Source organism: Spinacia oleracea, chromosome 2 (assembly GCF_020520425.1).
Source record: "Spinacia oleracea cultivar Varoflay chromosome 2, BTI_SOV_V1, whole genome shotgun sequence".
In the NCBI taxonomy this organism is placed as follows: domain Eukaryota; kingdom Viridiplantae; phylum Streptophyta; class Magnoliopsida; order Caryophyllales; family Amaranthaceae; genus Spinacia; species Spinacia oleracea.
This window is the reverse complement of record NC_079488.1, coordinates 29,792,004-29,819,190: the sequence shown is the minus strand read 5'-3', so window position 1 is coordinate 29,819,190 and position 27,187 is coordinate 29,792,004. Positions and strand designations below refer to the sequence as shown.

At 37.2% G+C, this 27,187-nt stretch overlaps 1 protein-coding gene and 2 long non-coding RNA genes across 4 annotated transcripts; all 3 read left to right on the top strand.

The window, feature by feature from the left end:
- Positions 1-34: 34 nt before the first annotated feature.
- On the top strand, positions 35-4,940 carry LOC130466857 (uncharacterized). Of its 2 annotated transcripts, none has more exons than XR_008927002.1 (4): positions 35-207; positions 316-1,544; positions 2,248-2,535; positions 4,681-4,940. It is a non-coding gene; the product is annotated as an uncharacterized lncRNA (long non-coding RNA). The 2 variants fall into 2 exon arrangements; XR_008927003.1 differs by having other exon boundaries at positions 1,917-2,535.
- Positions 4,941-16,715: 11,775 nt separating this feature from the next.
- Positions 16,716-21,372, top strand: LOC130466856 (uncharacterized). The gene is made up of 3 exons (XR_008927001.1): positions 16,716-17,008; positions 17,282-17,355; positions 21,298-21,372. It is a non-coding gene; the product is annotated as an uncharacterized lncRNA (long non-coding RNA).
- A 1,625-nt stretch (positions 21,373-22,997) lies between these two features.
- On the top strand, positions 22,998-26,730 carry LOC130467307 (uncharacterized). Its single transcript, XM_056835782.1, has 2 exons — positions 22,998-24,647; positions 26,713-26,730. The coding sequence occupies exons 1-2, from the start codon at positions 22,998-23,000 to the stop codon at positions 26,728-26,730; spliced, it is 1,668 nt and encodes a 555-aa protein (XP_056691760.1).
- The last annotated feature ends 457 nt before the right edge of the window (positions 26,731-27,187 follow it).

The window sequence follows — 27,187 nt, the reverse complement described above, 5'->3', positions numbered from 1 at the left end:
GTCGCCCTTACCCAAAAAAAGGCGGAAAAAAAATCCCGCCTCTTATTTTCCCACTACTCCACCACCTACTCCAAACTTCCAAACGCCTAAACAGAAGTTAAAGAACTGCATAACTCCTCCCTTTCCTTTCCCATCTTTCTCTTCCTGAGGTGAATCTGAGTGTTAAAACTTCATTCTCCGGCGCTTCTTCTTCACGGAAATCACCAGGTTAATTATTAAGAATTAAAATTCATTATTTTTGGTGAATTTAAGGAGAAATTGAGCACTAAAGCCCTAAATTAATTCAATTTGTTATTTTTCTGTCATGTACTCTAGCCGGATTCTTCGTGCTCAAGAATCTCAAATCTTCCCAGACGCCGACCTCAATCTTCATCCCGATTCTCCTAAAACTACTGATTCTACTCCGTCTTCCTGCAATTTCTCAATTTTCTTCTTTTAATCCGATTTTAGGGCATGAATTCGATTTTATGTTATTATAATTGATTATTAGAACTAATTTGGAAATTTATTTTGTTTTAATTGAAGGGTAAGGTAATGTCGGAAATTAGATCGGGTTTCTGGACGATTATGGATATGTCAAGCAGTCGTTATCTCTGGAACTATTTCTCTGCTGCTACAGCTAAGAGCTTGCCTTAATTCTTTTTTAACACGATATAATATGTGTTGTTGTTGTCGTAGTTGTTGTTGGTGGAGGTGGTGATGATGTTTCTGATAATTTGAAGAAGATACATTGTTGGTAACTGTAACTAAGGCTAGTGATCATGATGATGATGATTGTTGGCGTTCTATTCAATTGATGTATTGCTGTAATTTTCTACAACTTTGTATGTATATACACTAATACACTTGTTTGTACTGATATTTAAATCGTTTGATTTCCTACTTATTTTGTGATGTTTGCTTGTGTTTGTGCTTCTCTTTGTTTATCTTGATTTAGTATTAGAGGAGGATACAGATGAGGTAATTAAAGTATGTGAGTTTTAGTTGTAAGTTATTTCCTATAAATGTGGCTTCTCTAAAGCAAATTCGATATGAGTACTATGGTTATTATGGATATGTAAACTTTGATGGTTGTGGTCTGGTTAATTCAAACTGCGTATCTTGTGACACTGCTCTTTCTTCTTTGGTTGTTCTTCCGCATATCTGTATACTTTTCCTTCTGTTTTCTCTCATGCTTGACAACCTTATGCAGTCAAGCATGTTTGCTCTGTAATATCTAGTCGCTGTATCAATGCTACAGTTGAAGGGTTATTATTTTTGTTGGTGAAGTGCTTGATCATTGTAAAGTTGCTGCAACTGTTCTATGTTTTGACACATAAGTTTTGTTTAGCATCTTGTAAGGTTAGTTTGCAGTTAGAAATTTTTCTTTGAGTATGAGAAAGCACATTCTTGCAATCTCCGTTGCCCTTTCTATTTCAATAGTCTTATCTGCATACCTACATGGCTACATTCTGATTTCTTCCGTGAATTAAATTGTATGCACTGCAGAGATGATATCTGAAATAAAAGGGGAATCAGAAAATGGAAGGTTACCAACTGTTTCAGTAAGTTACATTATCGACCTACTCGTATCCGATAATTGAAATTCTCTAAGATGTAGGATTTGGTGTATATTATACAGACTTGTATTAAATTGGTTATCTGTAAAGGACATTATGCCCAAATCTAAGCTTGAGCCAAATTGGTTCTTCCAAATATGAAAGCACATTATACATATCAACTTGAAAGAAGAAATGACTCTATTTGTGGCAAACAACATGGTCTTGTTGCAATTAATGGGCAAGAGAAAGTGACTGGAGACTATAGAGAAAAAAAAGATACAGAGAGGGCATTAATTGTAGTTCCATGCTGGTATTAATGTTTGGTAATATAAATTTGAGTTTGCAGCTACTTACCAAAGCTTTCTTTTACACCAGGTTGTCAAAACAAAGCGGCCACTATGGAGTTTGAAGACGCTCACTGATTTCTTCTAGTCTATTAGCAACTTCATTGTAGTTTTTGTTACAACAACGTTTTCAATGAGTTATCTTATGAGGATGCCAATAACTGCAAACTTCTATTTTCTTCACCTGTGAATTGTTATTTGGTTCAATGTTAATGAATCAATAGTTGGATATATTTCAAACTATAGGAGTTTAGGATTACTTGTGGATTCAATTCGTTATCATGCCCACATTTAAATAGTTTGCGCTATCTTCTTTACCTCCAATGCAACAATCTTATTCCTATTTTGATTTTGTTTTTCAGGCAATTTTTTAAAAGTGGATGCACTTTGGTTTGATAAGGTAGAAATGGAGAGAACAATGAACGAGTGGAGCTCTCTACCCAAGTTGACACACTTACTGCATCAAATGAGGAGTTGAGAGTATCAAATGAGCAGCTTAAAGCATCTAATGAAGAGCTTAAAACATCTAATGAGGAGTTCAAAGCATCGAATGAGGAGCTTAAAGCAGAATTTTCTAGAATGAACAAGGAAGCTATTGAACGTGAACAGAAACTGAGAGAAGATATGCTGAAAATGTTCGAGGACATGAGGTAATTTTTTTTAGCATTCTTTGTCGTTTAGACCATTGACTAGAAAAAGCGCTTATGCCTCCAAGACTTTATTTTTCCTATTTTCATTTTGATCATTTTAAATTGCATTTTAATGATGAAACTACTGCTGGGATAATTCACTTTATGTGGGATTCAACCTGAGGCTATGAGCCGGCCTATGACATAATTGAAGTTGCTACTGCTGGGACTTTAGTCCAGAATTGTGTGACGAAGTATGAAAGTCATCTGGATTGGTCTTGATTTTTGGTTTGCATTACCTTGTTCCATTGATGTGATCTGCTCTTTTTGACTGTATGCCTCACCTCTTCTTATCAAATTATTATAATTACAGATGTGAAACAAAACACAATGGAAGTTCTTAAGCAGATTGAAAACACTTTTGATTGTGTTCCTGCTTTCCACTTCTTCCTTAATCTCTCCAGCCATAAGTTTCCTTAATCTCTCCAGTAGATTAAAACACTTTTGAGTGTGTTCCTGCTACATAGGTTTTTACTCCTTCCCTATTCATATAATAAGCCGCTAGTTATGCCTTTGTTGAAAGTAGGGTAGTTACAGACATACAACTATCATGAGTTATAGGCATACTTGAACTGAAGGCTGTGATTACTATTTACCATTTACCTTGCATAGATATTGTATACAGGATGTTTTTCAAGGTTTAATAAGGCTTTGTAGGAAATGTTCTCTTTTCTCAGAATGCCAAAAAGTTTAGTACAACACATACCCATTTCGCCTTGTACACATGTAGACCAACTCCTTTGAAAAGAGCCTAGCTTTATTGTGGTTTGTAAGGATGTATTTTGCTTGAAATGGTTGTTGGTAAATTATTTGCGATGCATTTTTCTTATAATGGGAGGAAGAGTTTAGCACACGCAAGAAAATCCAAGTGTTGTTATTCTATCCTATCTCTTTTAATTTGTAATGGAATAGAATATGAAAAGCTATCTCTGTGCAAAGAATAAACTAGGACCAAGAATCTGCGAGAGTGAATTATTGTTAGACTGTTCTGAATTCTGAATTCTGTTGGTTGACATGAAACTTGTACCGAGACTGACTATTCCATTAGCATCTCATCTTCTGTTGCAGCATTAGAATCTGCTCTTAACTTGTTTTAGATTTAACCTGAACTATGTTGAACTGCTGTCTCATGGTTTAATGACATGAATTGAGATCTTTTAGTGAGTGTTAGTCGAAGCTTCAGACCTTGTAAACATGCATTGTTGTAAGCTAGTATCTATAAAATGAAACATAACAAAAAGATCAGTTGAAAGAACAAAACTGATTCAACATTCTTTGTTCAGTAATGTTACCATTGAACTTAATGTATTAGTCAGTCTCAACTTTGTTCAACACTGTTCATTTATCATCGCGACACAACTTAATGTATCCCTTGTTAAGGTAATATCAGTTTAAACTGACCACCATGCTATGTAAATTAAATGCTTAGCATCTGTAATAGCTTCAGTTCAATCCTCCTCGGCACTGGGCACATCACATGTACCATGCATAACCATATTATTGTTTCCATCTGATCTGTCGTCAACTTCTTGATGTTGCTGAAGACATGAGCTGTGCACCTGCACCAGCAGGCTGTTGTGCCTTCTGCTGCAGTGCATAACCGCTTGTATCTTCCTCGCCTCCTGCACCGCCTCCTACAAGCGCATGTGCAACGCCTCCTAGAAGCGCATGTGCAGCGCCTGCAGTCTGATGCCAATGTTGCTGCTGTCTGTCAGCTACGTGCCACTGCTGCACTACATCAGGCCTCTGCTGCACTGCATCAGGCTGTTGTAGGCCTCTGTACTACCTTTTTCATCTCATTTAGCGCTCTCTGTAGGGCCTCCCTTGTAACACTGCACTGACTGTAATGGTTTCATTGAAGATACTGACATTAATTTTGATATGTATGTCTGAATGTTTGGGTAAAGTCCTCAGAAGAATGGCAGTTGACTTTGGGTAAAGATCTTAGAAATTTGTGTATTGTATTAGAGAAATAAACAGAAATTTGTGTGCATATATACCATCTAGATATATTTGAATCGTGAATTTGAATTATATGCTAAAAATTAGATTGGTTATCATTTTTTTAATCACACAAGTACCTAATTTGGCGTTTTATCTTATCAGGAACAATGGGTCAAGAATATCGTCCTAATTTGGGTCGGGGAGAGCTCTTTGAAGTATGATTGAGCATTCGAGTTTGTCGTATATGAACTCCTTAGACTACAACTAGTGTTAAGAATTTAGTTATTTCCAAACTTTTAGTTTAGATGATTACAGCTATGCATACGATGATAGAGTCACATGTATGAATTTATATTTTTATTTATTTTATTGTATTTGGATAAATATGTACTTGTTATTCAAAATTGTTTTTTATGTCCATCTTTTTTTCATTAATCGTTTAACACATATATGAACAGGGAAGAAATCATATGCCGGAGTATGTAGCTTATAATATGCATGGGCGAAAAATATGTTTAGCATATAAACATTATTAATTTGGCGCGTGATTTAAACTTATGGGCAACAACAAGTTTCGTTGCCCATAATACGATGGGCAACAAAGATAGTGTTGCACAAAAGTACATTTAAAAAATTAATGACTCATTTGGGCGACGGAATCCAAACAGTCGTCGCACCAAGTGACAAATTATAGGCAACGAAAAAGATAATTTGTTGCCCAAAGATATCGACTTATGGGCAACGAAAATGTAAGTCGTTGCACAAAGGTCACCAACATAGGGCAACGACTCAAAACCTTGTCGCACATTTCTTCACACTATAGACGACAAATATACGTGTCGATGCCCAATATAAACTTTGGGCAACGATATTTAAGCGACGCCCAAAGTTCTTTATGTGCAACGAATTATGACTTCGACGCCCAAATATAGCAAGGGCCTCGACCCTGTTACAACGACCTTTGAGCAGGATAAAATCGTAGCCCCAAACTAAAGGTGACGAATTTCTATGTTTGGGCGACGACATTTTCCGTTGCCCAAAACAGTTTTTCTTGTAGTGAATAAACCACAAATTAAATGGAAAAATGAATTCTATTCATTTATTGTGAATGATTAACCAATAATGTTTTACAAAGTATTAAACTCTAAAACTTTAAAACAACAAACTAGGACATCAAAGCCATTCTCCAATATGCTTGATTCCCATAGCTGCAATGTGCGAGTTGTGCTTCGCCTGCGACAGAGGTTTAGTCAATGGATCTGAGATGTTGTTATCAGTTCCAATTTTTCTTATCTCGACTTCTTTTCTTTCAACGAACTCTCGTAGAAGGTGAAATCTATGAAGTACATGCTTGACTCTTTGGTGGTGTCTAGGCTCCTTTCCCTGTGCAATAGCTCCGTTATTATCACAATATAGGGCTATTGGTCCTTTATGGAGGGGACTACACCAAGTTCACCTATGAACTTCCTTAGCCATATAGCTTCCTTTGCTGCTTCATGTGCAGCAATGTACTCCGCTTCAGTTGTAGAATCTCCAATGGTGCTTTGCTTAGCACTTTTCCAGCTTACTGGTCCTCCGTTGAGGCAGAAGACAAACCCAGACTGTGATCTGAAATCATCTTTGTCAGTTTGGAAACTTGCGTCCGTATAGCCTTTAACAATTAATTCATCATCTCCACCATAGACCAGGAAGTCATCTTTGTGCCTTTTCAAGTACTTCAGAATGTTCTTGGGAGCAATCCAATGTGCCTCTCCTGGGTCTGACTGGTATCTGCTCGTAGCACTGAGTGCATACGCAACATCCGGGCGTGTACATATCATAGCAAACATTATTTAACCAATCAATAATGCATATGGAATCCCATTCATTCGTCTACGCTCATCAAGTGTTTTTGGGCACTGAGTCTTGTTTAGAGTCATTCCATGAGACATGGGTAGGTAGCCTCGCTTGGAGTCTGCCATCTTGAATCTTTCAATCACCTTATTGATATAAGTACTCTGACTAAGTCCAATCATCTTTTTAGATCTATCTCTGTAGATCTGGATGCCCAATATGTAATGTGCTTCTCCTAGATCCTTCATCGAAAAACATTTCCCAAGCCAAATCTTGACAGAGTTCAACATAGGAATGTCATTTCCGATAAGTAATATGTCGTCGACATATAATACTAGAAAAGAAATTTTTCTCCCACTGACCTTCTTGTATACATAAGATTCGTCTGCGTTCTTGATGAAACCAAAGTCACTGACTGCTTCATCAAAACGTATATTCTAGCTCCTTGATGCTTGTTTCAATCCGTAGATTGATTTCTTCAGCTTGCATACCTTTTTAGCATTCTTTGGATCCTCAAAACCCTCAGGCTGTGTCATAAACACAGTTTCTGTTAAAATGCCGTTTAAGAAAGCGGTTTTGACATCCATCTGCCATATTTCGTAATCGTAATATGCAGCGATTGCTAACATTATTCGAATAGACATTAGCATTGCAACTGGTGAAAAGGTTTCATCGTAATCCACACCGTGGACTTGCCTGTAACCTTTTGCAACCAATCTAGCTTTGAAAACTTCAAGTTTTCCATCCTTGTCCTTTTTCAGTTTGAAAACCCATTTCCTTCCAATGGCTTGGTAGCCATCTGGCAAATCGACCAAATCCCATACTTGGTTTTCAGACATGGAGTCTAGTTCAGATTGCATGGCTTCTTGCCATTTCTTGGAGCTAGGGCTCGTCATAGCTTGTTTGTAAGTCGCACGTTCATCACTTTTATGTAATAGAACGTCATAGCTCTCGTTCGTCAAAATACCTAAGTACCTTTCCGGTTGAGATCTATATCTCTGCGATCAACGCGGGGTTACATCTCTAGATGGTCCTTGATTCTCACCAGATACTTCTAAAGATCTCTGAGTTTCATCCTGAATGTCATCTTGAGCATTCTCTAGATGTTGTTGTTCGACTCGAATTTCTTCGAGGTCTACTTTTCTCCCACTTGTCATTTTGGAAATGTGATCCTTTTCCAAAAAGATACCATCTCGAGCAACAAACACCTTGTTCTCAGATGTATTGTAGAAGTAATACCCCTTTGTTTCCTTTGGATAGCCCACAAGGATACATTTGTCAGATTTTGGGTGAAGTTTATCTGAAATTAATCGTTTGACGTATACTTCACATCCCCAAATCTTAAGAAAAGACAAATTTGGAGGCTTTCCAAACCATAACTCACATGGAGTCTTTTCAACAGCTTTAGACGGAACTCTATTTATAGTGAGTGCAGCTGTATTTAGTGCATGTTCCCAAAATTCTATTGGAAGTTCGGCCTCAACCATCATTGATCTAACCATGTCTAGCAAGGTTCTGTTCCTCCGTTCCGACACACCGTTCAATTGTGGTGTTCCAGGAGGAGTCAATTCTGATAGAATTCCACATTCTTTCAGATGGTCATCAAATTCATAGCTCAGATATTCACCGCCTCTATCAGACCGCAGTGCCTTAATCTTCTTGCCTAATTGATTCTCTACTTCAGTCGGAAATTCCTTGAATTTGTCAAAGGATTCAGACTTATGCTTCATTAGGCAGACATAACCATATCTACTGAAGTCATCAGTGAAAGTGATATAGTAGCTGAAACCACCTGTAGCATTTGTACTCATTGGTCCACATACATCTGTATGGATTAAACCCAATAGTTCAGTTGCTCTTTCTCCAACTTTAGAGAAAGGTTGCTTTGTCATTTTGCCAAGTAAACATGATTCACACTTACCATAATCCTCTAAGTCAAATGGTTCTAGAATTTCTTCCTTTTGAAGTCATTCTATGCGTTTCAAGTTAATATGGCCCAATCGACAATGCCACAGATAAGTGAGATCTAAATCATCCTTTTTGGCCTTTTTGGTAATTATGTTATAAAGTTGTTTGTCGTGATCTAATAAATAAAGTCCAATGACTAATCTAGCAGATCCATAAAACACCTCTTTAAAATAAAACGAACAACTATTGTCTTTTATTAAAAAGGAAAATCCCTTAGCATCTAAGCAAGAAACAGAAATGATGTTTTTAGTAAGACTTGGAACATGGAAACACTCTTCCAGTTCCAAAACTAGCCCAGAGGGCAACGACAAATAATAAGTTCTTACAGCTAATGCAGGAATCCGTTCTCCATTTCCCACTCGTAGGTCGACTTCTCCCTTGCTTAACTTTCTACTTCTTCTTAGTCCCTGTGGATTGGAACATAAGTGTGAGCCACAACCTGTATCTAATACCCAAGAATTTGAATTAGCAAGTATACAGTCTATAACGAAAATACCTGAAGATGGAACGATTGTTCCGTTCTTCTGATCTTCCTTAAGCTTCAAGCAATCTCTCTTCCAATGCCCCTTCTTCTTGCAGTAGAAGCATTCAGATTCAGAAGTGGGTTGGCTCACCTTCTTCTTTTCAGATTTGGTGCCTCCTGGTATCACTTTTGAGCGTCTTTTCAGCGGTCTTCAACATACCGTGAAACTTAGTGAGCGTTTTGTCCAGACTATTCATACTGTAGTTCAGCTTGAACTGATCATACCCGCTATGAAGAGAATGGAGGATGGTGTCTATAGCCATTTCTTGAGAAAATTGCTGATCCAGCCGACTCATATTCTCAATGAGTCCAATCATTTTGAGAACATGTGGACTTACGGGCTCGCCTTTCTTAAGCTTGGTCTCAAGAATTTGCCTATGAGTCTCGAATCTTTCGACTTGAGCCATATCTTGGAACATGTTCTTTAACTCACTGATGATCGTGAAAGCATCTAAGTTGATGAACGTTTTCTGTAGATCTGCACTCATGGTTGCAAGCATTAGACATTTCACATCCTTGTTGGCATCAATCCAACGATTGAGGGCTGCCTGAGTGACCCCGTCGCCCGCGGCTTCAGGCATCGCCTCTTCCAGGACATACTCCTTTTCTTCTTGCATAAGAACTATTTGAAAGTTCCTTTGTCAGTCAAGGAAGTTTTTCCCGTTCAACTTCTCCTTTTCGAGAATTGATCGGATGTTGAATGAATTGTTGTTTGCCATAGTTAAAACTACAATGAAAAAGAATAAACAAATAAATAATCATTCACAGTTTCTCTTAATAAACTTAAATTCTAGCATGTATGCATAATTTAATGTTCATTAAGCATTTTATTCAAGTTTATGTGTTCCGGCAGGTGTGAATAAAATGATTCCAAGACCCTAAAACCATTGAAGAATTAAGCACATTATGTATTTAGACTCAATTCTAAAATCTTTTAGGTAAGCAAAAGCCTTTTGCTAATAGTCTAGAAACTACTCTTCCTTACTTATATCGTTGAGTTTCACCAAAACTAACATGTACTCACAATTATTTGTGTACCTTACCCCTTTAGGGTCAATAAGTAACACCTCGCTGAGCATAAAACTATTACTAGATTGATGTAAAGGTTATCCAAGTAAGTGTTATTTTGGCATGGCACCTTTTAACTCAATTTTTAAATTTTGGAACTTAAGGCTCTTACTATGTTGGTTAGATTTTAAGTGAACTAAAATCCTTAATCATGCAACATAATCAAGGCACAATCTCATGCATAATTAAGACATATTTAAAGCAATAAATAACTTAAAGCATGCATAAGATAAATGTGATCTAGTATGGCCCGACTTCATCTTGAAGCTTCAACTTCAAAGTCCGTCTTGAAAATGGATTGGAAAGTCCGTCTTGAATTTCACCATGGGAGGCGTCATTTTATTTAAATAGGATAAGCTATAATTAAAGTAATTACAACTATTTGATGGTACGCAGACCATATTTGAATTGAAAAACAAACATTGGTGCATTAGACCAATTACATTCAAATTAATGGTACCCAGACCATATTTTCTATCCTATTTGGGCTATACTAGTCACTTTATAACCTGCAAAACAATACATACCATTCACCCATTCATTATCATGAATGGCCCACATAGCTGGTTAGTAAAACACGTTATGCATCACATAAATATTTGCAGCAATTAATCAAGGGCACCAATAATCTACCAATTATTCAGTCCTTATTAATTCTAATCAAGTATTTTAACCTTAAAGGATTTGTAGACCTAATCAAGAGTTCATGACTAAAATGCTCCTACTTAAACCAATAAATTCATATGGTTTACTAATTTTAAACATAAAAATGTATTTCTAGTCTAACCGGAAACATACAAATTTAATTAAAATTTAAAGGTCATATAAATTTATAGTTGAATCCACTTAATTTATTTTCAGTTGAATTAAATGAATTTAAATTAATTCAAGATTTTAATTTTAGTAAAATAATTAGTATAAATTAAAATTTATAATAATTATAATATTCAAAATTAAATTCCGAGAAAACATAATAAATTATTAATTTTAAAATTAATTAAAATTATTTCCGAACTGAAAATCCAAAATTAAAATAAAAACGTATCAATTGTCGCAAGCCGAGGCACTTGGGCTTGCGCCCAAGCCCCATCGAGCTACGAGGCCCCATGCCCCAGCCATTGATCGTGGCACACGGCTTACATAGCCACACCGCACACACAGCCATATGCCACGCACACACGCGGCCATGATGGCTACGCTGCGCGCAGCCTTGAGCTGTGTCGTGGCTGCCTAGCTCTCGGCGGGCCTGGTGCGTCGTGGCGCAGCTCATCGCTGCCCATATGCATCTTGCTCGTCGCATGTGCTTGCCCATTGCCCTCGCCCATGCTGCATACGACACTCGACACAAGGACATCGTGCTGCCTTGTGCTCGTGTGCCATGGCCCTTGCTCGCTGCATTGTACCACACGGGCGACGAGCTCCCTTGCTCGTCGTCGCGTGCCCGCACTATACAACACCCCTTAAGGGTAACACGTAGCGTCCATTGCTTTGTGCGTGCAAGTTTTATGGGCGATTTTCATAAAAATTTAAAACTTTTAATTCCAAATTAATGACAAATTAATAAATCATATTAATTTCATAATTTTATGGCGAAAAATCGAAAATTTATGAATCAATTAATTTCCGATTAACATGGATTCAAATCTGGGTCATAAAAATTAAAAATTTATCATAAATTAACAATTTTTATGGTGGTTTTTAATCATGGGTACCTAATTAAATCATTAATTAATTATGAAAATCAAATCCATTCTAAATTATTCGAATTTTAACAAATTAATCATAATTACAAATTAGCTTGTATAATTAACAAGTCTAGGCATTCAAATTTGTTAAATATATACAGTAGGTCAATCAAAAATTCAAGATTTATCAACAAGAATTGCAAATATTCAATTTAACATCTTAGATTTACAAACTTTTGCGTTCGAAAAACTAAAACCTCCGAAAAGTCATAGTTATGCTTCGAATTTGGGAATTCTGGGTTCGGCCGAAAATTATTATTTTTGTCAAAATTTTAGAATGCCTTTTACATGCAGAATTGACACAAAAATCACTCGATTTCGTTGAGTAACGAAGAAACTGCCGAAAAACTGCGTACATATAATTAAATAAACGCAATTTGCAATTAATTAATAATTACGAAAATTAATCACCCCTTTTTAATTCTTTGAAAATTTGTAAAATTTAACCATGTTAAGCAATTTATAGATTATTCAAATAATAATAGGCTCGTGATACCACTGTTAGGTTATGATACATATGAACAACATAAATCATGTGGAAAAACCTTGATGCCAGGATACATATTAATTGCACATAATCATATAACATAATTTAGATGCATACACTTTGTAGCGTGCCCTCCCTAACTGCGCCGAACCGAACAAGAACAAGTCTTTAGGACTCCAAGTGTCGTCCCTCCGTAGATAGTCCACAGCACGTCCGGATCCGCCTTAAGATTGACCAACTAGAATCGCCCTTAAGGTACTATTATTTTCGGCTAAATAGGGCAAGTATTATGACTGATTTTTCTGCTTAAAAATCCTAGTTTTGAATACTTTTAAACTTGTGTATAAATTTGTGAACCTAGGCACATATTTATAGGGTCATGGGAAAGGATGTATAATCCTATTAGAATACCAATTAGTTTAATTAGAATCCTATTAGAACTCTATTAAATTAATTCTATCTACTAGGATTAGGATTTAATCATAGAACGAATTCTAGCAGCTTTAGGATTCGTATCGCACACAACCGCACACGAGCAAGAGCACGAGCACCGCACAACCCGTGCAAGCCTCGCGACCCACGCGCACTGCACGGCTCGCAGCCCATTGCTCGCAGCCCACTGTGTTCCGCGCGCGCGCCATGCCTTGCTGGGCCTGGCCTTGCGCTGGGCCTGGAGAGGCTTTGGCGTGTGTGTTGATGCGTATGGCATGCTGGGCGAGGGCCTGGCTTCGTGCTGGGCCTTCGTCTAGCAAGTCTCGTCCGATGCCAATACGCTTCCGATTAAATTCGCGATTCCGGAATTCATTTCCGATACGAACAATATTTAACATTTCCGATTCCGGAATTAATTTCCGTTTCGAACAAATATTTAATATTTTTGTTTCCGGAATTATTTTCCGATTCCGATAATATTTCCGGTTCTGACAATATTTCCCGGCAATATTTCCGACTCCGGCAATATTTCCATTTCAGATAATATTTTCCGATACGTACCATGTTTCCGTTTCCGGCAACATCTACGACTTGGACAATATTTATATTTCCGATACGATCCATATTTTCGTTTCCGGCAATATCATCGTTTCCGGAGTATTCATTTCTTGCCTTTGACGATCCCAGCTCCCACTGAAACCAAGATCCGTCGATTCCGAATATCCAAAGATGGAGTATTTAATGCCATTAAATACTTGATCCGTTTACGTACTATTTGTGTGACCCTACGGGTTCAGTCAAGAGTAAGGTTTGGATTAATATCATTAATTTCACTTGAACTGAAGCAGCCTCTAGCTAGGCATTCAGCTCACTTGATCTCACCGAATTATTAACTTGTTTAATTAATACTGAACCGCATTTATTAGACTTAACATTAAATGCATACTTGGACCAAGGGCATTATTTCCTTCAGCGATGACTTGCGAAGACTTGGGAATTGGGAATTGGGAACTGGGAACAGGTAGTGTTCAAATATACTCCGTACTTGGAGAATTGGAGTGATGAAAACGATCCAGTCTTGATATTCTGAATTGAAAACGATCCATTGTAATTGAAAGAAATCATTTGCACCAAAAAAATAATAATAAACAAATTAATCAATCAAGTGAAAGCCCCAAAATAGAAATATTAACAATTACCTGAGTAAGCTACTAAATTTTGGAGTCAATAGGGGAAGGAGGAGCACGATTAGCAGGAGTGCCATCAGGAGTAACAGCCAGCAACAGGCTTAATCTGCTTTTTAAGTTAAGTAATCTCAGTTTGAATAGTTCTAATCCTGTTGCTGGGTGTATTAGTGCGGCTGTTCTTTCCTCCAACAACACCAATTGACCCTGAACCGCCAATGCATCCTAATTTTTCAAAAATAAAATTATTAACTTCAAGATTTTAAACACCATTGCAATTGAATTACCCCTCTGTCCATTTCGAATTATTGGACCACTTAGATAACTGATTCCATTGCAATTGAAAGAAATCATTTGCACCACAGAAAAAAAAAATGCTAAATAAATCAATCAATCAATTGAAAGCCCAACAATAGAAAGATGAACAATTACCTGAGTAAGTTGCTAAATTTTGGAGTCAATAGGGGAAGGAGGAGCGGGATTATCAGTAGTTCCGTCAGGCGTAACAGCAATAGGCGGTGTGGGAGCGGTGGTCACAACGCGGCGGCGCTGAAGAGAAGAGAGGAGAGGAGATCGGTGAAGTTGACCAGAGGCGTCGCCAGTGAAGTTAACCAGAGGCGTCGCCGGTGAAGTTGTTTGGGTTTAGGGGAGCAGCGAGGAAGGAGGGAGCAAAGGGAGCAGCGAGGAAGGAGGGATCAGAGAAGAAGGAGGGAGCAACTTAGGTCTAAGAGCTGCGCTTCCCACGAACCAGCAGGGAAATGATTTAATTTTTGATTTTTTTTAACATTTTTTTTGTCAAAAGATGCACTTGTCAAATAAGAGCAACTTTTAAGGGGCAACTTATCATGTATTTTCCTCTAGTGTGGCGAGGCATCCCTCGCTAGGCTCGGCAGCGCTCCGTGGTCGAGCCAGCTCTTGCCGCCCGCGCGCGGCCATGTGTGCTCGCTGCCTTGCTTCTCGCCTCTCCGCCAACGTGCACATAGCACACAACGCATAGCAGGGCTGCTGCCTTGCGCGCATGTGCCACGGCCTTTCTCGTTGCATCATACCGCATGGGCAACGAGCTCCCTTGCTTGTCGTCGTATGCCCGCACTATACAACACCCCTTAAGGGTAACACTTAGCGTCCATTTCTTTGTGCGTGCAAGATTCGTGAACGGATTTCATAAAAATTAAAACATTTATTATTTAAATTTATTTGACAAATAAATAAATCATATTAATTTCATAAATTTGGGCGAAAAATCGAAAATTTATTCTTCAAATTAATTTCCGATTATATTTATTTTCATGGATTTCAAATCTAGGTCATAACATTTTAAAAAATTTCAATTTTAACAAATTTTATGGTGGTTTTTAATCATAGGTTCCTAATTAAATTTCTAATTAATTATGAAAATCAAATTCTAAATTATTCGAATTTCAACAAATTAATTACAATTACAAATTAGGTTGTATAATTAACAAGTTTGGGCATTAAAATTGTTAAACATATACAGTAGGTCAATCATAGATACAAGATTTACATACAAGATTCGCAAATATTTACTTTAACATCATAAAAATTATAAATTTTGCGTTTGAAAAACTAAAACCTCCGAAAAGTCTTAGTTAGGCTTCGAATTTGGGAATTCTGGATTCGGCATCAAATCTATGACTTCAGTCAAAAATTTTAAAACTTCCTTTACATGCGAAATTCACTGTAAAATTATATGATTCCGACCATTATTGACTAAACTGCCGAAAATCCTGCGAACATATAATTAAATAATCGCACAAATTTGTAATTAATTATAATCAACGAAATTAATCACCCCCTTAATTCATTGCAAATTTATAAAATTTAACCATGTTAACTATAATTGATTATGGAATTAATTAGAGGCTCGTGATACCACTCTTAGGAATTAATTAGGGCGCCGCCAGCCTGCCTTGCTTGCCTTGCCTTGGCTGGGCCTGGCCTTGCTTCGTGCTCGGCTGGGCCTGCCTTGCTCGGCGCGGCTGGGCTGTTGATGCTCGCTGCTGCGCGGGCTTCGCTAGGCGCGGGCTTGGCTTCGTGTTGGGCCTTGCGTCTAGCAAGCTCGTCCGATGTTTATTTCGTACGTCGCGCTTCCCATTTGTTTTCTGATTCCGGCATTCATTTCCGATTCAAAAAATATTTAATATTTCCGATTCCGGAATTAATTTCGGTTTCGAACAAATATTTAATATTTCCGATTCCGGAATTTATTTTCGATTGCTATAATATTTCCGGTTCCGGCAATATTTCCGTTTCCGGCAATACTTTCGATTCCGGCAATATTTCCATTTCCGATAATATTTTCCGATACGTACCATGTTTCCGTTTCCGGCAACATCTAAGACTTGGATAATATTTATATTTCCGAAATGATCCATATTTTCGTTTCCGGCAATATCATCGTTTACGGAGTATTCATAATTTTCCTTTTGACGATTTCAGCTCCAACTGGAACCGAGATCCGTCGATTCCGAATATCCATAAATGGAGTATTTAATTCACTTAAGTACTTGATCCGTTCACGTACTATTTGTGTGATCCTACGGGTTGAGTCAAGAGTAATTTGTAGATTAATATTATTAATTCCACTTGAAGTGAACACTACAAAAAAGAGGTACATATTGAGACGGAATCATTGTGACGGTCTAACAAAGAGTCGCAAGGAAGTTGGGCGCGCGAATATTAATTTGTAAATTGCGACGCTTTAGAGAGCCGCAAAATATTTCGACGCTCTAAAGCGTCGCTATTTACAAAAAAAAGACACGTGTGTTGCACGTGTTTGTGAGGCAGCAAAGCAACTGAATTTTTTGGCAAAAAATCCCGCCTAACTCTCTGCTTTTTTTCGCAGAATCCCGCCTAACTCTCAACCCACCTCCCACGTTTCTCTCAACCTCCTCCCACCGACATACCTTGCTGCGTTACGAAATTAACCACCCTCGTCAGATTTCCGATGAATTCGTCTCTCTCCTCCTCACCTTCAGCACCGGCCATTAACGAATTCCTTGAATTCCGTCTTCAACCTTTACGTTAGCAAAGTCAAATCTCCCAGTATAAGCTATCTCACTCCTCATCCTATAAATTCATGAAAAATCCCAATTATTGAATTCACAATTCGCCCAACAAATTCAAGATAAATTCGTTGCTCTCTCTGGTTTTTAATTGGAGAAATTCAAGCATACTCTGGTTTCTTAATTGCTGCTTCATCCTCGGTGTTGCCGGATATATTCGCCAGGTATTTTTGGTCTGCTTCACGCCTTCACTATTTGATTTTTATCATATAACAATGTTTAGGTTTGATTCACCATTTTAATTTCCGTCATATATTGTTACTTCACGTTTTTTCATGTCAATTTCTAATGTCAATCATATGCCTTTAAGTTTTCCATGTTATATTGCATCCTTAATTCAAGAAAAAAACTAGAATGGGTCTTCTAAGTTTCTGTGATTTTCTATATACCGCTTACAGAGTGTTTGCTATTTCATTTATTTTAGTTTTCAATTGCAGATAGTTGGTAATTTGGACGATAGTTGGAAAGTGGTGAACGTCTGACTTCTTCTTCCGTGTTGTTACTACTGTAGGTATTGTCTATCTATTTCTAATTTTCTGCGGTATCTTTCTTGAATTACTTTGTACTTTTGTGATTCCATAGTTTTAAATTTGCAACTTTTAGTTGGCCTAGAATCTTTGAAATTTGGATACATGGCAATGCTTTGTATAAAGACACACAGACATTTAGTGAGATTTAGGTGATAATCTCTGACCAAGATATCTGGTACTTAGTATGAAAAATCTGTTGTCAATCTTTGAGACACCTAGCTGTACTTGGTTAGTTTAGGTTGTCTTTAGTGAGAAACTTGGTGCATCAAATGTGCATGTTGTGACCTTAGAGAGGCCTTTTCTCTTCTTTGATTTCTTCATTAGTGTTTCTAGATTTAATGAATGACATACTTGTTAAAAGTAGTAATAGTTAAAAGTAGTAATAGAAACAGAGGCTAATTAATATGGCACTTCTATATTAGTTCTATATGATAGCTTTCCTGATGATTAGTATCCAGATGCCGAAGTGGTTGCCATCTTGTTGATTAATCTGTATATATATTGAGCTTACTAGCTTTAAAACTCAGAGTTGTTATGATTAATCTATATATATATGTTGAGCTTACTTAACTTATATGACACCAAGACGGTCTTTTGCGTAAGACCGCCTTTATAAAAGTTTGTATTTTCCTTTGTTAAATCAACCACACTCCAAAATACATTGACAACAAGATGCTAAAGTAAAAGCCACTCTCTGGAAATGGTAGTAGCGTGGTAAATTTTATTACATATTTACTCTACTCATAGTTTCCAACAGCTCATCATGTTACTTTAGAAGAGTTGTTTTCTTTTTTGTTCTAGTAGGGCCGTAGGGGTAAGTTAATATAGCAGTGAAACCAAACAAGCAATCCATACATATGGATATTCCAGTCCATTCTTTCCCTTTTGAAGACGGTGATACAACTTCCAAGCAATTTATAGTACTAGAATGAGATTTTTCAGCTTAATCATTAAGCTACGACACCATTTAGGCAAACATAACTCGTAGAAAACTAAAAACTACGGGAAGGAATTGGAGCTAACTGTTCAGTTGCATCCCATAACTCAATCCTCGTTAAAAATGAAAAGAGGTAAGTGTGACAGACTTACCTCGGGGGCCATATAACCAAGTGTTCCTGTCTCTCCAGTCATGTCACTAGGATTTGACGCCTCAACACGGGCTACATCGAAATCCGCTATTTTTAGAGTCCTAGTTTTATCTAGTACCATGTTCTCTGTCTTTACATCTCTATGAACAATCTTCTCAGAATGGAGATAGCTCAACCTGTTGAAAACACAACATATTAGGTTGGATGAGTTTGCAAAATTATTTGTCGCTATAGAACTTATACTAATTATTTGAACCCTTTCACTTAGCATTTTCTACTGTTATCTATAACTTCTTTTGAGGCTACACTGTTTTCTGTGACTGATTATGTGAAATGTGTGACCGATGGACTGACTGTAAGTAGAAAAGAACTGAACAAACTTTGCACAAAACAGAACTGAGCTTTACAAAGCAGAACTTAGTATTAGGTGACTGATAAGCTCATTGTCTGTCTGTCATCGTTATGTTAAGCTACTACATGCTTTCTATATGTCATAACTGTAGTATTAGGTAGTGGCAGTGTATCGCAGTGTTAAATATCTTATCTTATCAACACTTTGCTTGTCTTTATTATAAATTTCTTTGCCTTTCCCTGCTTTAGTTGGCACCAAATATAGGTTTGACTACCAGTTGTATGGAGTAAGGAATAAACCTATGCAGTAAGCACCCTAATCTGAATATATGAAGTTCAAAACACAGAGAAGTGAGAGTAGCTTTGAACTATAGCTTAACTGAGTTAAGGGATAGAACATCCGGTTTTGATTTTTGAACTGTCATAGCTAGGATGATAAACTCAGATAACCATTTCTGAGTTTCTATCATCCGATTTTGAACTGTCATAGCTAACCAAATATTATCTTATCAGCACTAGCTTATTGTTTATCTGAGTTTATCATGCCAAGTTGAGAGTAGCTTTGAACTATAGCTTATCATCCGGTATTATTTATCTGAGTTTGCAAAATTATTTGTCACTCTAGAAAGATCAAGCACCAAGTGGTGGACAACCTTAAAAGCTAGCTTCTTCCTTCGATTATCAATGAGGTATTTCTTTAGGGCACCTCTAGGAAGATATTCCACAACAACACATCAGATATTACTAGGGATGCTAATTAGGCCACTTTCTGTTTGTATTTGTAGTCCTGAGGCCCCCATCTTTGCCCCAATAAACTGCAGCATGCATAAATGGTTTTTATGACTACGACCTTTGATAATAACATATCAGTTAGTTTCAACATGTATCGAGTTAAAAGTAACAGTAGCAAATTTTTGAGATGGATGGTTTGGCTACACTTTAGGTTCTATTGTTAGAAAGAACGACATTGTATTCTTCTGTTGAATTATTTTGAACTTGCGAGTAAGGGTTTATGGTAAAGAGTCGTTACCTAGCTTTTTTTAGTGCTTCTCTATAGAGCTGTTTAGAGTATTTTTGATTACATACCTGAACTTTTTATCTCTATTGATTTTAGAAAATAGATCATGAATTACATGACAATAGATCATGCATTACATGACAATAGATCAGTCCTAGGCTATTTACGACATAGAAAATAGATCAGTCCTGCTCTGATCAATCCTGATCAGATCAGTCCTGATCGGATCATTCCTGATCAAATCAGTCCTGATCAGTCCTTACGATCCATCCTGATCAGTTATGATCAGTTCACTTCTGATCAGTTCACTTCTTCTCCTGATTGTGTTGGTGTTGTTTAGGTTTAATTACTTTATCCCACACATAAATAATGTAATTGGAATTGGAAAACAGCCCAATTTATGTTGGTGTTGCTAACATAACTATCGAACCTTAACTATATACATCATGTGTTGCGCATAACCGGGAAAAAATGGGAAACATTAACAGAAAAAGTTTTAGAGGTTATGCAATTGCACCGGATAGGAGTGTTTCACTAAATCAGTTCAAGCTCAATCATGAGATTATCGTTCTATTTGAATAACTATATTCTTAAAAAATTAATAGAATCTAATCCAAAATTGTGATTACTATTCTTATTTCATTATTCAAACAAACACTAGCTAAGAGCTTAAGAAGTGGAGTAATACATACTGATTGCTACGGTGTACAAGTTATAAATAATTGATCGTGGAATTGATGAGTCATAATAGAAGAGTAATCTATAATGACTAATATTTAGATTAGACATAACAAGGTAGGATTAATATTATTATAAAACTTTTGGGAGTCTCTTTAATTATGTGTTGTGTTCTGTCAACTTCCTTGAATATGAGATAATATGGCTGCTTAATACGGAGTATGGTGATCACTTTTGAGTAATAAATGGAATAGCTAGCTTTCTATGGACGGTGACACTTGCACTCTCAGACGACATAGAAAATAGATCAGTCCTGATCAGTCATGATCAGATCAGTTCTGAATAGTCCTGACTGATCAATCCTGATCAGTCCTGATCAGTTCACTTCTGATCAGTTCACTTCTGATCAGTTCACTTCTGACCAGTTCACTTCTTCTCCTGTCCCTCTACGTTCACCACTATCTCCTTTCTCTCTCCTCTGGTATTTTTGTCGCCCCACAATAACGACTTTCGTAAACTCAATTGCTTGATCCCCTTGTCGCGGAGTAGATTGCAGATAATATTTGCTTTTACTTTCCATGGAGAAAAAACTCCCTTCTTTGACCTGCGCTTAGCACATTGCTTCCCTACATTTGTTCATTTTCATGGAGCATTCATGGTCATGAATTGATATGTTTATAGTGTTTTCTGTTTAAGTTGATAACTTCATCTACTATATTTTTTAGATTTTAAATTCCTGATAATGTTGTTGTCCTTATATTTTGACCATAATTTATCAACATTATCAGGTTTCGCCGACCACACCGGTTCAAGGTTTCCTGTGATTCTTTAGCGTTGTTCGTAGGTTCGTGCATCAGTTCGTGTATTGCTACACCGGTTCAAGGTTTCCTACGAGTCTTTAGCGTTGTTCGTAGGTTCGTGCATCGGTTCGTGCGTTGCATCTGCTCTTTGATACTAGAGGTATGTATACTATAAAGTCCCTTTTAGGTTTTTTATTGGACAATTGTTATTTCCCTAATTTTGTATGGACAAGGGTGGGCTACAACTCTGCCAGTTAGGTTTGTTAAGTGTTAGAATATAATTTCCGTGGCTTTACATTTCCTCGATGTCCAATATATATACAATGAGCATATACCGACGTTTATTGTGCTATCATAACTTACGTCAATCATGCAAAAGTTGGATCTTTCTATTGTATTCCTGTTGATTTAATTTCAAATGTTTTGATATAATAGCTTCAAATTTGTAAGTACGTATTTTTGTTAGCTTTGGCATTTTGTGTTGGTATTGTTTGTCTAATTACATTATCCCCACTGCATAATTTTGCTTAGCTTAATTACATTTAATCCAAGAAATTTTACCATAAATTCTGATTATGTGATGCCACGTTACTTAAGGTACTCTTACTCTTTTAAAAAAATGGATTTATATTGTTGTCTTCGTGTGAAGTTGAAAGTATCACCTTGTGCGCTAAAATCACATGCTTTATTTTCCTTGCAAATTCATGTGAAGTGGAAAGTATGATCTTGTGCGCAAAAAGAAAATATAATATGGAAGTGATAGAGGGTAATAACTTTTAGAAGATGAAGATAGATCACAAATATTAGTCACTAAGGAAGAATGATTAAACAAAAAACCATAAGTTATGGTATGAATTAAGAAGAGTTGTGTACGGAGGTGTTATGTGACTTAAATTAATCTCGTGTGATATATCAAGGTTCTAAGAATGATCATAATATTTTAATAAGTACATATAAAAATTTTATATTCTGCGACCGACGTATATTACTAATTACTCAACTAATTTCGTATAGATATGGATAAAAGTTGGATCGATCTACCCACTGGTCATCATCAATATATCGACGGTTGTATGGAATTTATTGAGTTTTCCAAGCAAGATCTAGTCGAAGGAAAAATTAGATGTCCATGTAAGAACTGTAAGGTAGAGAAATGGTTCTCCGTAAATGAAGTGGAGAGGCATATTTTGTTTAAGGGATTTTATAAGCCATATAAGGATTGGATTTTTCATGGTAAAGGGGATACGTTTCAGCGTATGTTTGAGAGTGATGGAGGGATTACTAGTGAAGGATCCCTTGATAACCAAAGTGGGTTTGTAGGTCGAGATAATATGGGAGGGCTATTAAGATCAGCATTTAGTGTTAATATGCCTCCCAACTGCCCAAATTTAGAAGCACGAGAGGATGATGAATGGATTGAGGAGCCCGTGGCCTATGACACAGATGTAGAATATGATTATTCTACAATAGAAGAAGATGTGACATATAAGAAGTTGCTTGAAGCTTCTGAGGAGAAATTGTACGAGGGGTGTATCAATTTTTCAAAGTTATCTTTTCTGTCACACTTGTTTCACTTGAAGTGTATGAATCACTGGTCCATAGAATCTTTCAATATGTTGTTGAAGCTAATTTTAGATGCATTTCCTCAAATACTTGATTTTCCCTCTTCTTATTATTACAGTAAGTAAATGATAAAAGACTTGGGCCTTGGGTATGAAAAGATTGATGCTTGTCCGAATAATTGCATGTTGTATTGGGGTGAATTTTTAAAGAAAGACAAGTGTCATGTTTGTGGTACATCGAGGTGGAAGAAAACTAAGGATAGGGGCAACGTTGTAAGTGATCAAGGTACGGATACTTGTAAGAAAGGTGTGCCAGCTAAGGTAATGCGATATTTCCCTCTTATACCGAGACTAAAAAGAATCTACATGTCATCAGAAACAGCAGAAGATATGAGATGGCATGATACAAAGCAATTGGGTGAAGATGATAAGAAGATTTTGAGGCATCCTTCAGATAGCTTAGCATGGAAGGCATTTGATGAGCGTCACAGTGATTTTGCATTAGACCCTCGTAGTATTCGATTAGGTCTTGCGAGTGATGGTTTTAATCCTTATCGTTTAATGAACACCACTTATAGTACGTGGCCAGTGATGTTGATTCCTTATAATCTTCCACCATGGTTATGTATGAAACCGTCTTCTTTCATTCTGTCCACGCTTATTCCTGGAAAATCAAGTCCTGAAAATGATATTGACGTGTATCTGCAGCCATTAGTGCATGAATTGAAATTGCTGTGGACAGGGGTTGAAGCTTTTGATGCTTTTTCCGGAGAGAAATTTAATTTGCGTGCGGCTTTGCTTTGGACTATTAATGACTTTCCCGGCTATGCAATGCTCTCTGGTTTGAGCACAAAAGGTTACAATGCATGTCCTATATGCTTAGATTCCACGCCTTCTGATAGATTTGGGAGCAAGATTTGCTATTGTAGCTATAGAAAATGGTTACCTGCAGATCACCCATATCGATGTCAAAGTGACAAGTTTTGTGAGAAGTTTGGAACTAATGAATGGGGTAAAGCCCCATCTCGTCCTAGCGGCACTGATATATTGAGGCAGCAAGAAAAGGTGAAGCATGTTTACGGAAAGTCGAAGGCACCACCGAAAAAGAGGCAAAGAGGACACGATGATGACGATGATGTCCAAGATAAAAGTGACTTTGGTACCAAGAGAAGCATATTCTTTGATTTGGTGTATTGGGAGCATAATCTTCTAAGGCATAATTTAGATGTGATGCACATTGAGAAAAACGTGTCTGAGAATATTTTGGGAACTCTTCTTAGTATGGATAAGAGTAGAGATAGTAGGAATGATCGAGAAGCCCTTGAAGCATGGAGAATAAAGTCTCACCTTTGGCTGAGTACTAATCCTAACGGAGGTAAATGCATGTCTCCGGCTTCCTATTCTATGTCTACGGAGGAGAAGGAGAGGTTCCTAAATGTTTTGCAGAAAATTAAAGTTCCTGATGGATATGGATCCAACCTTTCTAGTTGTGTGAATATGAAGCAAAGGAAGTTGATTAACCTCAAAAGTCATGACAACCATGTTCTAATGCAGGATATCCTTGCCGTTGCCTTAAGGGCCTCTAAAGCTACAAAAGTAATTGACTTGTTGGCTAGATTGTCTTCCTTTTTCAAGAAGTTGTGCTCTACTACTATTGATCCAGATGATTTAGATGGTCTTCAAAATGAAATTATTTTAACTCTTTGTGAGTTGGAAAAGGAGTTTCTGCCTTCATTTTTCACAATCGAAATGAAAAAGGAGTTTCTACTACTATTGGTTTTACAAGGCCTTTTCCACTCCATTGGTTTTACAAGGCCTTTTCCAGTCGAAATGACACTAAGCGATCCAAATTCGGGCGCCGACCCACAAAACCGAGCAAGCCGAGCCTCGTCCCGTAAAACCGAATTCGAAAAACCAAAACGGCTAGCTTTTAGTCGCAAATTTCCTTAATCACCAAGAAAAACTACGTGCCAAAAAACACTATAATTCGTACAAAGGGTACGCCCACTACAAGCCAAACGCAAGGACGACATCTTCGTCCTTGCTTGGCGTCTTATGTGCCACGTCAGCGGCGCCGTTCATGCGCTAGGCGCAGTTGTAAGTTGGTGATCAGCCTCTCATTTCCCTATTTAAACCCCTAATTTCCATCACTTTAGGGAAGAAATTCATAGCCATAACGTCGTAATTCTGAAATTGCCACTCAAAATCCAAAATAAAATTTCTTCAAAAAACCCATACAAATCGCAAGTTTCTAAGCAATTGGGAGCTCCAAGAGGAATTCTAGCCTAAACCTAACTAGCCAGGTAATTCCGAATCCCAATCCTAATATACCATGTTTCTATAATTTCTCTTTCAAAATGATTAGTAAAGTTGGCACTTTTACTTTTAAAGGGTCACTTACAACAATCACATATATTTACAAAATCAACACTTTCTATGATACAAATACAAAGTTCCAAGATTCAATGATGTTTAAGGTTGTTTGTAATCACTTCCTTAAACTAGAATCATTTTCAGAACATGGAGTAATCAAAGGTGAGGCCTTTTTAATGTTTAAAGGTCTTATCTTTGAGATTCAAGCCTCCACTTTTCAATATTCAAGTTCAAGTCTCATTTTCAAGATTCTATGATGTTTAAGGTTGTTTGTAATCACTTCCTTAAACTAGAATCATTTCACTACATGGAGCATATCAAAGATGAAACCTTTTCAATATTAAAGGTCTAATCTTTGAGATTCAAGACTCCTCATTTCAATATTCAAGTACAATATTCAAGATTCAAGATTCAATATTTCAATGTTCAATTTCTATGTCCAATATCTAAGACACTTTAGGATGAGCAATTTGTCCTAAAGTTGAGATTTTTAGACTTGAATCCGTGTCGGACGCACTTATTCATAAGAAGTAGTTTGGCGTTCGGATCTCAAATACAATAGTTCAATTTCAATATCGCATCCTTTCAATTATGCACTTCAATAACGCTCGCTGAATAAGCATCTCGTTCCTTGCCCGGATCTCACCCATCCGTTTCTAAGATTCAACGCCTTATCCGATATAGAGTTAATTTTGGTCTTTCCAAACGAGACCCTTAAAAATGTTTGGTGGTGACACCTTCGAAATCCAAAAATATACAAAAGCCTTGCGTAGGGGAAATACAAATTTGTCGACGGAAGAAAAACCCCCTTACACGCGTAAAATCCTCCAATATCGCAGCAACAACCAACAGTGCAACAAAACCAAAAACAAAAATTAAAATCAAAAGAAAAAATCATATTAATTCCCGAAAATGAGATTTTACAATCATCGAATTCAGAAATCGAACTTACAATCATCGCACAATCTCCTTCCTTTGTCACTGCATCTCCTTCCTTCGCCGCTGCTAGTCAGCCACTAGATTCGACGTCACTCTTCTCCTTCCTCTCCCGTTGTGAAACCCTAACATTGCCTCGCCTCCTCGCACGACCTCCTTCCTTCACCATGATGAGCGACATTTATGTCGCTCTTAGCTTAGGATTTTAGCTCATTTTATTAGCATTTTATTATTATTTTTGCTTAGTTTTATCGTTTTTAGTTCGTTTATTGCACTTTTGCATTTATCGTAACATTTTCTCGTCTTGCGCATATTTTAGTCGTTTTTGCTCTAAACGTGCCTTTTGTGCGCATTCTTATTGCGTAGGGTTCGTTTTGAGTATTAACGTATTATTAATGTGTCATTATGCTTGTCGACGAGTTATATGTTTTACGATTGGTAAAAATGTTAAACGAATTAATAATAATGTTTTCGATTTTTAATAACATGTATTGCGATTTTCTTATTTGCTATCGACTCTTTGCTTGTGCAGCGACGAAACAAGCCATGAGCTTATGCAAGGAACCGTAATGTGCAACAAGGCAGCCACTAGGTTGCTGCCCACAAGTGCACACGAACAGCCAGCAATGCGCGCCACAACAGTCAGCAACACGAGCACAAAAACAGCCATGTACCCGTGTTCTTGCAACAGCCCCTTGGGCTCGTTTTCATCACCTTGCTAGTGCCTTGATAGCAGCATCAAGAGCAACCATTGTAGCAGCTACAGCCCTGCAGATATACACCATTACAGCAGCCAAACACGAGCAAGAATAGCAGCAAAACATCGAGCAAACAGCAGCCATATCCACTACAAGAATTTGTAACTTTAACGACAACCTAATTACGACGGGTCAAAAATTCCGTCGCAAAAGCCTTTTGCGACGGGGCTAACAACCAAACAATGACGGGAATAACCGTCGCAAATGTCTATTAACGACGACCTCCTTTTATGACGGGTTCGCGACAGG

Bases quoted from the DNA above. Each gene is read 5' to 3' on its own strand.
- LOC130467307 (XM_056835782.1), top strand. From the start codon at position 22,998: ATGATAAAAGACTTGGGCCTTGGGTATGAAAAGATTGATGCTTGTCCG.